Here is a 10,000-nt window from a genome sequence, read left to right on the forward strand (position 1 = left end):
ACACACACACACACACACACACACACACACACACACACACACACACACACACACAGACATCATTAGAGCACCAATACTGATTACTTGAGATAATATAAATGTGAGATTGACTGAATGTGATGTCAGATAATATAAATGTCAGACTGAGTGAAGGTGATGTGTTTCAGGTACGTGGCCACCATCGAGAAGATCGACTACGAGAAGGAGCGCCTCCAGGTCCACTACCGCCACTGGAGCCGCAGACACAACGAGTGGTTTGATTGGACGTCGCCCGTACCCCTGCGCCCGCTGGAGCGAGTCAGCCTGAGGAGGCGGGGCCTGAACCCAGCGTGCTCCCAGCCGGTACGCACCTTTCCTCTCTACATCTAAATATCCATTTAAACATCTAAACATCTAAACACCTAAACATCTAAACATTTAAACATCTAAACATCTAAACATTTAAACATTTAAACATTTAAACATTTAAACATCTAAACATTTAAACATTTAAACATTTAAACATTTAAACATCTAAACAAACACATAAACATTTAAACATTTAAACATCTAAACATCTAAACATTTTTTAAACATTTAAACATTTAAACATCTAAACATTTAAACATAAACATTTAAACATTTAAACATTTAAACATCTAAACATCTAAACTTTAAACATTTCTAAACATTTAAACATCTAAACATCTAAACATTTAAACATTTAAACAAAACATTTAAAGTAATATGTAATATTGTGTGTAATACTGGCAGCTAGCGGTTAAAATAGTTACTGCACTACCAATTCAAAATACTGGAGAGTCGTCTCCCCGCCCCTCCTGCCCAGACTCCAAGTTCACGGAGGTTGCCAGGCTGAGACAGTAGCATTCACAACAATGTTGCTAACGCTAGTCTCACATAGCCAGACATTACTCCACAGCACAGCGGAGTAGCTAACGGTAGATGCTAGTCTCACATAGCCAGACATTACTCCACAGCACAGCGGAGTAGCTAACGGTAGATGCTAGTCTCACATAGCCAGACATTACTCCACAGCACAGCGGAGTAGCTAACGGTAGATGCTAGTCTCACATAGCCAGACATTACTCCACAGCACAACGGAGTAGCTAACGGTAGATGCTAGTCTCACATAGCCAGTTATTACTCCACAGCACAACGGAGTAGCTAACGTTAGATGCTAGTCTCACATAGCCAGACATTACTCCACAGCACAGCGGAGTAGCTAACGGTAGATGCTAGTCTCACATAGCCAGACATTACTCCACAGCACATCGGAGTAGCTAACGGTAGATGCTAGTCTCACAAAGCCAGACATTACTCCACAGTACAGCGGAGTAGCTAACGTTAGATGCTAGTCTCACATAGCCAGACATTACTCCACAGCACAGCGGAGTAGCTAACATTAGATGCTAGTCTCACATAGCTAGACATTACTCCACAGCACAGTGGAGATGCTAGCTTAACAGTAGATGCTAGTCTCAAAAGCCAGACATTACTCCACAGTACAGCGGAGTAGCTAACGGTAGATGCTAGTCTCAAAAGCCAGACATTACTCCACAGTACAGCGGAGTAGCTAACGGTAGATGCTAGTCTCACATAGCCAGACATTACTCCACAGCACAGCGGAGTAGCTAACGGTAGATGCTAGTCTCACATAGCCAGACATTACTCCACAGCACAGCGGAGTAGCTAACGGTAGATGCTAGTCTCACAAAGCCAGACATTACTCCACAGCACAGCGGAGTAGCTAACGGTAGATGCTAGTCTCACATAGCCAGACATTACTCCACAGCACAGCGGAGTAGCTAACGGTAGATGCTAGTCTCACAAAGCCAGACATTACTCCACAGTACAGCGGAGTAGCTAACGGTTAGATGCTAGTCTCACATAGCCAGACATTACTCCACAGCACAGCGGAGTAGCTAACGTTAGATGCTAGTCTCACATAGCCAGACATTACTCCACAGCACAGCGGAGTAGCTAACGGTAGATGCTGGCTATATTGACAGTCATAAAAGCCTGTGCTCACGTGGAGCTCTGTAACCAACTGACAGACACACTTCCTCGGCTTAGAATTACAATACGAAACGCTAAAAATACCATTACCTTGCCGACGGAACACACTTCATTGGCTTAGAATTACGGCAACAATCGCTAAACACACTGCAAACTCACAGTCCTCTCTTTCCGATTTACAGCCCCTCTCGTGGTTTAAAATAACTCACCGTTGCTGTCGGCTCCAGCTGCTAAACTACACGCTGTAAACAGCCATGGGCTGCTTGCCTGGTCCTCCCGGTAATGTTAGCAGTTAGCAGGGTTAGCATAACGGCGTTAGCCAGGACCAGTCGGGATCACTTTACTGGCTATGTCTCAATTGTTTTTATGAAGTAACCAACTCGGTTACTCTAGCTATATAATTCAATGTGAGTACACAAATGTTGAAATGACAAAAAATGCCCATCCCTAGTAGCTGTGATAAATTAGCCTGAAGCTAATGCTTACCTGTTCAGGAGGAAATAAGCCAACTCTGCGTCCTTTTGGGCTCTAAGCTGTCTCCATCTTTCAAATACATCTCCAAAATTTACCAGGGGTTGTTACGGCTCTGGTCACGCAACTGTTAGAAACATGCTGTTTTCTTTTTTTTTATGTCCTGTAGAATCTATCTCCGTTGATCCTGTTGGTTTGTTTGCTGCTTTCATGGCTGTACTAACATTACAGCTGTAGCGTGCTGGGTTTACGTTTTTACAGGTATATCCGGCAACCTGGCCTGGCTGTCAAACTGGGCCGTTGATAACAACACACACACACACACACACACACACACACACACACACACACACACACACACACACACACACACACACACACACAGATCAAACCATAAACATAAATCACGTCACGGAATGTAAATTTCAAAAGAAAAAATAATGACATTAGCATTGTTGTCAGAAAAGATAGTATTTCAGTTTAACATGTTTCCTTAATATCTGATGAGGCATTAGTGTCATTTTTGGATTTATTACAGTACAAATATTACATATTGGACCTTTTAAACACCACCTAAACACCTAAACATTTAAACATCTAAACATTTAAACTTCTAAACATTTAAACATTTAAACACCTAAACATTTAAATATCTAAACATCTAAACTTCTAAACATTTAAACTTCTCTCCATCATCTCCACCTCTGCCCGTGGCTTCTCTCAGGCTCCATCTCCAGGAGTACAACTCGTCAGTGGTTCTCAAACTTTTTCGGTCATTCCCCTACAAGCTTTTACCTCGTCATAGGCGCCAATGAAGAAGAAAATGTTAATGTAAGATAACTTATAATCATTGGATTTCGGTTTAGTTATTTTGACAGGCTTAAGTGTTCATTCCAAGATATGGCCATGATAAATGTGGTGATCATTGATCGTTGTTGAGGTACATTAAACCACGTTAAGCTTTTTCACGTTAAGCACAATGTTCCGACAGCAGTGTTGTGAACAGAGATGTGCAGCCAGCGCGGCAGCAGAGGGATGTGGGGATAGAGATGGATGTGGGGATGGGGAGAGATGGCTGTGGGGATAGAGATGGATGGGGGATAGAGATGGATGGGGGATAGAGATGGCTGTGGGGATAGAGATGGATGTGGGGATAGAGATGGATGTGGGGATAGAGATGGATGGGGGATGAGATGGATGGGGGATAGAGATGGATGATGGGATGGGGGATAGAGAGATGGATGTGGGGATGAGATGGATGGGGGATAGAGATGGATGTGGGGATAGATGATAGAGATGGATGTGGGGATAGAGATGGATGGATGGGGATAGAGATGGATGGGGATAGGGATGGATGATGAGATGGATGATGGAGATGGATGGATGGGGGATAGAGATGGATGTGGGGATAGAGATGGATGGATGGGGGATGGATGGATGGATGGGGATAGAGATGGATGGATGGGGGATAGAGATGGATGTGGGGATAGAGATGGATGTGGGGATAGAGATGGATGAGATGGATGGGGATAGAGATGGATGTGGGGATGAGATGGATGGGGGATAGAGATGGATGTGGGGATGAGATGGATGTGGGATGGAGATGGATGGATGGGGATGAGATGAGATGGATGTGGGGATAGAGATGGATGTGGGGATAGAGATGGATGTGGGGGATAGAGATGGATGTGGGGATGGATGGATGGGGATAGAGATGGATGGATGGATGGATGGATGGGGGATGATGGATGGATGGATGGGGGATAGAGATGGATGAGATGGGGGATAGATGATGGATGTGATGGGGGTGGATGGATGGGGATAGAGATAGAGATGGATGTGGGGATAGAGGATGGGGGATGAGATGGATGGGGGATAGAGATGGATGTGGGGATAGAGATGGATGGGGGATAGAGATGGCTGGGGGGGATGATGGATGTGGGGAGATGGAGATGGATGATGGATGGATGGGGATTTAGATGGATGGGGGATGATGGGGGGGATAGAGATGGATGTGGGGATAGAGATGGATGGATGGGGGATGGGGATGATAGAGATGGATGGGGGATGGAGATGGATGTGGGGGAGATGGATGTGGGGATGGAGATGGATGGGGAGATGGAGCATGGATGTGGGGATAGAGATGGATGTGGGGATAGATGGATAAAGAGATGGAAGTGGGGGTAGAGATGGAGGTGGATGTCTAGATGGAGATGGATGTGGGGATAGAGATGGAGTGGATAGAGATGGATGGGGATGAGATGGATGTGTAGAGGTTTTGAGATGGAGAGTTCTTGGGGATCTAGTGGAGATGGTCTGGATGGGGGATAGAGATGGATGTGGGGATCTAGTGGAGATGGATGTGGGGATAGAGATGGATGTGGGGATGGATGGATAGTGGATGATGGCTGGGGGATAGAGATGGATGTGGGGATGGTCTTGGTCTAGTGGGGGAGGATGGATTGGTCTAGTGATATGTCTTGGTCTAAAGTGGAAAGTCTTGGTCTAGTGGAGGTCTTGGTCTAGTGGAGGTCTTGGTCTAGTGGAGGTCTTGGTCTAGTGGAGGTCTTGGTCTAGTGGATGGTCTTGGTCTAGTGGGGAGGTCTTGGTCTAGTGGAGGTCTTGGTCTAGTGCTTGGTCTTGGTCTAGTGGAGGTCTTGGTGGAGGTCTTGGTCTAGTGGAGGTCTGGGTCTAGTGGAGGTCTTGGTCTAGTGGAGGTCTTGGTCTAGTGGAGGTCTTGGTGGTCTTGGTCTAGTGGAGGTGGTCTTGGTCTTGGTCTAGTGGAGGTCTTGGTCTAGTGGAGGTCTTGGTCTAGTGGAGGGTCTTGGTCTTGGTCTAGTGGAGGTCTTGGTCTGGAGAGGTGGAGGTCTTGGTCTAGTGGAGGTCTTGGTCTAGTGGAGGTCTTGGTCTAGTGGAGGTCTTGGTCTAGTGGAGGTGGAGGTCTTGGTCTAGTGGAGGGTCTTGGGTCTAGTGGAGGTCTTGGTCTAGTGGAGGTCTTGGGAGGTCTTGGTCTGTGGAGGTCTTGGTCTAGTGGAGGTCTTGGTCTAGTGGAGGTCTTGGTCTAGTGGAGGTCTTGGTCTAGTGGAGGTCTTGGTCTAGTGGAGGTCTTGGTCTAGTGGAGGTCTTGGTCTAGTGGAGGTCTTGGTCTAGTGGAGGTCTTGGTCTAGTGCTTGGTCTTGGTCTAGTGGAGGTCTTGGTCTAGTGGAGGTCTTGGTCTAGTGGAGGTCTTGGTCTAGTGGGAGGTCTTGGTCTAGTGGAGGTCTTGGTCTAGTGGAGGTCTTGGTCTAGTGGAGGTCTTGGTCTAGTGGAGGTCTTGGTCTAGTGGAGGTCTTGGTCTAGTGCTTGGTCTTGGTCTAGTGGAGGTCTTGGTCTAGGTGGGTCTTGGTCTAGTGGAGGTCTTGGTCTAGTGGAGGTCTTGGTCTAGTGGAGGTCATGGTCTAGTGGAGGTCTTGGTCTAGTGGAGGTCTTGGTCTAGTGGAGGTCTTGGTCTAGTGGAGGTCTTGGTCTAGTGGAGGTCTTGGTCTAGTGGAGGTCTTGGTCTAGTGGGGTCGGGTCTTGGTCTAGTGAGGTCTTGGTCTGGTCTAGTGGAGGTCTTGGTCTAGTGGAGGTCTTGGTCTAGTGGAGGTCTTGGTCTAGTGGAGGTCTTGGTCTAGTGGAGGGTCTTGGTCTAGTGGGTCTTGGTCTAGTCTTGGTCTAGTGCTTGGTCTTGGTCTAGTGGAGGTCTTGGTCTAGTGCTTGGTCTTGGTCTAGTGGAGGTCTTGGTCTAGTGGAGGTCTTGGTCTAGTGGAGGTCTTGGTCTAGTGGAGGTCTTGGTCTAGTGGAGGTCTTGGTCTAGTGGAGGTCTTGGTCTAGTGGAGGTCTTGGTCTAGTGGAGGTCTTGGTCTTGGTCTAGTGGAGGTCTTGGTCTAGTGGAGTGGAGGGAGGTCTTGGTCTAGTGGAGGTCTTGGTCTAGTGGAGGTCTTGGTCTAGTGGAGGTCTTGGTCTAGTGGTCTTGGTCTAGTGGTCTTGGTCTTGGTCTAGTGGAGGTCTTGGTCTAGTGGAGGTCTTGGTCTAGTGGAGGTCTTGGTCTAGTGGAGGTCTTGGTCTAGTGGAGGTCTTGGTCTAGTGGAGGTCTTGGTCTAGTGGAGGTCTTGGTCTTGGTCTAGTGGAGGTCTTGGTCTAGTGGAGGTCTTGGTCTAGTGGTGGAGGTCTAGTGGAGGTCTTGGTCTAGTGGAGGTCTTGGTCTAGTGGAGGTCTTGGTCTAGTGGAGGTCTTGGTCTTGGTCTTGGTCTAGTGGTCTTGGTCTTGGTCTAGTGGAGGTCTAGTGGAGGTCTAGTGGTCTCTTGGTCTTGGTCTAGTGGAGGTCTTGGTCTAGTGGAGGTCTTGGTCTAGTGGAGGTCTTGGTCTAGTGGAGGTCTTGGTCTAGTGGAGGTCTTGGTCTAGTGGAGGTCTGGTCTAGTGGAGGTCTTGGTCTAGTGGAGGTCTAGTTGGGTCTTGGTCTAGTGGAGGTGGTCTTGGTCTAGTGGAGGTCTTGGTCTAGTGGAGGTCTTGGTCTAGTGGAGGTCTTGGTCTAGTGGAGGTCTTGGTCTAGTGGAGGTCTTGGTCTAGTGGAGGTCTTGGTCTAGTGGTCTAGTGGTCTTGGTCTAGTGGAGGTCTTGGTCTAGTGGAGGTCTTGGTCTAGTGGAGGTCTTGGTCTAGTGGAGGTCTTGGTCTAGTGGAGGTCTTGGTCTAGTGGAGGTCTTGGTCTAGTGGAGGTCATGGTCTTGGTCTTGGTCTAGTGGAGGTCTTGGTCTAGTGGAGGTCTTGGTCTAGTGGGTCTTGGTCTAGGTCTTGGTCTAGTGGGAGGTCTTGGTCTAGTGGAGGTCTTGGTCTAGTGGAGGTCTTGGTCTAGTGGAGGTCTTGGTCTAGTGGAGGTCTTGGTCTAGTGGAGGTCTTGGTCTAGTGGAGGTCTTGGTCTAGTGGAGGTCTTGGTCTAGTGGGAGGTCTTGGTCTAGTGGAGGTCTTGGTCTAGTGGAGGTCTTGGTCTAGTGGAGGTCTTGGTCTAGTGGAGGTCTTGGTCTAGTGGAGGTCTTGGTCTTGGTCTAGTGGAGTCTTGGTCTAGTGGAGGTCTTGGTCTAGTGGAGGTCTTGGTGGTCTTGGTCTTGGTCTAGTGCTTGGTCTTGGTCTAGTGCTTGGTCTTGGTCTAGTGGAGGTCTTGGTCTAGTGGAGGTCTTGGTCTAGTGGAGGTCTTGGTCTTGGAGGTCTTGGTCTAGTGGAGGTCTTGGTCTAGGTCTTGGTCTAGTGGAGGTCTTGGTCTAGTGGAGGTCTTGGTCTAGTGGAGGTCTTGGTCTAGTGGAGGTCTTGGTCTAGTGGAGGTCTTGGTCTAGTGCGTGGTCTTGGTCTTGGTCTTGGTCTAGTGGAGGTCTTGGTCTAGTGGAGGTCTATGGTCTAGTGGAGGTCATGGTCTAGTGGAGGTCCTGGTCTAGTGGAGGTCTTGGTCTAGTGCGTGGTTTTAGTCTAGTGGAGGTCATGGTCTAGTGGAGGTCTTGGTCTAGTGGAGGACTTGGTCTAGTGGAGGTCTTGGTCTAGTGGAGGTCTTGGTCTAGTGCGTGGTCTTGGTCTAGTGGAGGTCTTGGTCTAGTGGAGGTCTTGGTCTAGTGGAGGTCTTGGTCTAGTGGAGGTCTTGGTCTAGTGGAGGTTTGGTCTAGTTGAGGGTCTTGGTCTAGTGGAGGTCTTGGTCTAGTGGAGGTCTTGGTCTAGTGGAGGTCTTGGTCTAGTGGAGGTCTTGGTCTAGTGGAGGTCTTGGTCTAGTGGAGGTCTTGGTCTAGTGGAGGTCTTGGTCTTGGTCTAGTGGAGGTCATGGTCTAGTGGAGGTCATGGTCTAGTGGAGGTCTTGGTCTTGGTCTAGTGGAGTGGAGGTCTTGGTCTAGTGGAGGTCATGGTCTAGTGGAGGTCTTGGTCTAGTGGAGGTCTTGGTCTAGTAGAGGTTTTGGTCTAGTGGAGGTCTTGGTCTAGTGCTTGGTCTTGGTCTAGTGGAGGTCATGGTCTAGTGGAGGTCTGGTCTTGGTCTGGTCTAGTGCTTGGTCTTGGTCTAGTGCTTGGTCTTGGTCTAGTGGAGGTCTTGGTCTAGTGGAGGTCATGGTCTAGTGGAGGTCATGGTCTAGTGGAGGTCTTGGTCTAGTGCTTGGTCTTGGTCTAGTGGTCTAGTGGAGGTCTTGGTCTTGGTCTAGTCTAGTGGGAGGTCTTGGTCTAGTGGTGGTCTTGGTCTAGTGGAGGTCATGGTCTAGTGGAGGTCATGGTCTAGTGGAGGTCTTGGTCTAGTGGAGGTCTTGGTCTAGTGGAGGTCTTGGTCTAATTGGAGGTCTTGGTCTAATTGGAGGTTTTGGTCTAGTGGAGGTTTTGGTCTAGTGGAGGTTTTGGTCTAGTGGAGGTCATGGTCTAGTAGAGGTCTTGGTCTATTGGAGGTCTTGGTCTATTGGAGGTCTTGGTCTAGTGGAGGTTTTGGTCTAGTGGAGGTTTTGGTCTAGTGGAGGTTTTGGTCTAGTAGAGGTCTTTGTCTAGTAGAGGTCTTGGTCTAGTGGAGGTTTTGGTCTAGTAGAGGTTTTGGTCTAGTAGAGGTCATGGTTTAGTGGAGGTCTTGGTTTAGTGGAGGTCTCGGTCTAGTGGAGGTCTCGGTCTAGTGGAGGTCTCGGTCTAGTGGAGGTCTCGGTCTAGTGGAGGTCTTGGTCTAGTGGAGGTCATGGTCTAGTGGAGGTCTTGGTCTAGTGCTTGGTCTTGGTCTAGTGGAGATCTTGATCTAGTAGAGGTTTTGGTCTAGTGCTTGGTCTTGGTCTAGTGGAGGTCTTGGTCTAGTGGAGGTCATGGTCTAGTGGAGGTCTTGGTCTAGTGGAGGTCTTGGTCTAGTGGAGGTCATGGTCTAGTGGAGGTCTTGGTCTAGTGCTTGGTCTTGGTCTAGTGGAGGTCTTGGTCTAGTAGAGGTTTTGGTCTAGTGCTTGGTCTTGGTCTAGTGCTTGGTCTTGGTCTAGTGGAGGTCATGGTCTAGTGGAGTTCTTGGTCTAGTGCTTGGTCTTGGTCTAGTGCTTGGTCTTGGTCTAGTGCGTGTTCTTGGTCTAGTGGAGGTCATGGTCTAGTGGAGGTCATGGTCTAGTGGAGGTCATGGTCTATTGGAGGTCTTGGTCTAGTGGTGGTCTTGGTCTAGTGGAGGTCTTGGTCTAGTGTGTGGTCTTGGTCTAGTGGAGGTCTTGGTCTAGTGCTTGGTCTTGGTCTAGTGCTTGGTCTTGGTCTAGTGCGTGGTCTTGGTCTAGTGCGTGGTCTTAGTCTAGTGGAGGTCTCGGTCTAGTGGAGGTCTCTGTCTAGTGGAGGTCTCGGTCTAGTGGAGGTCTCTGTCTAGTGGAGGTCTCTGTCTAGTGGAGGTCTCTGTCTAGTGGAGGTCTCGGTCTAGTGGAGGTCTCTGTCTAGTGGAGGTCTCGGTCTAGTGGAGGTCTCTGTCTAGTGGAGGTCTCGGTCTAGTGGAGGTCTCGGTCTAGTGGAGGTCTCCGTCTAGTGGAGGTCTCCG

General features: G+C 48.8%; 1 protein-coding gene across 1 annotated transcript in view; it reads left to right on the plus strand.

Annotated features, from left to right (window-relative positions):
• The window catches only part of LOC114558617 (PHD finger protein 20), a gene marked incomplete at its 3' end in the record, with an annotated part of 40,360 nt that overhangs the window by 6,087 nt on the left and 24,273 nt on the right, over positions 1-10,000 (plus strand). Inside the window, exon 3 of the mRNA XM_028582682.1 lies at positions 168-342. Within this exon, the coding sequence (XP_028438483.1) occupies positions 168-342 (175 nt within the window). The remainder of the gene's footprint in view (positions 1-167; positions 343-10,000) is intronic.

This window comes from Perca flavescens, chromosome 7, assembly GCF_004354835.1.
Source record: "Perca flavescens isolate YP-PL-M2 chromosome 7, PFLA_1.0, whole genome shotgun sequence".
Classification (NCBI taxonomy): Eukaryota; Metazoa; Chordata; class Actinopteri; order Perciformes; family Percidae; genus Perca; species Perca flavescens.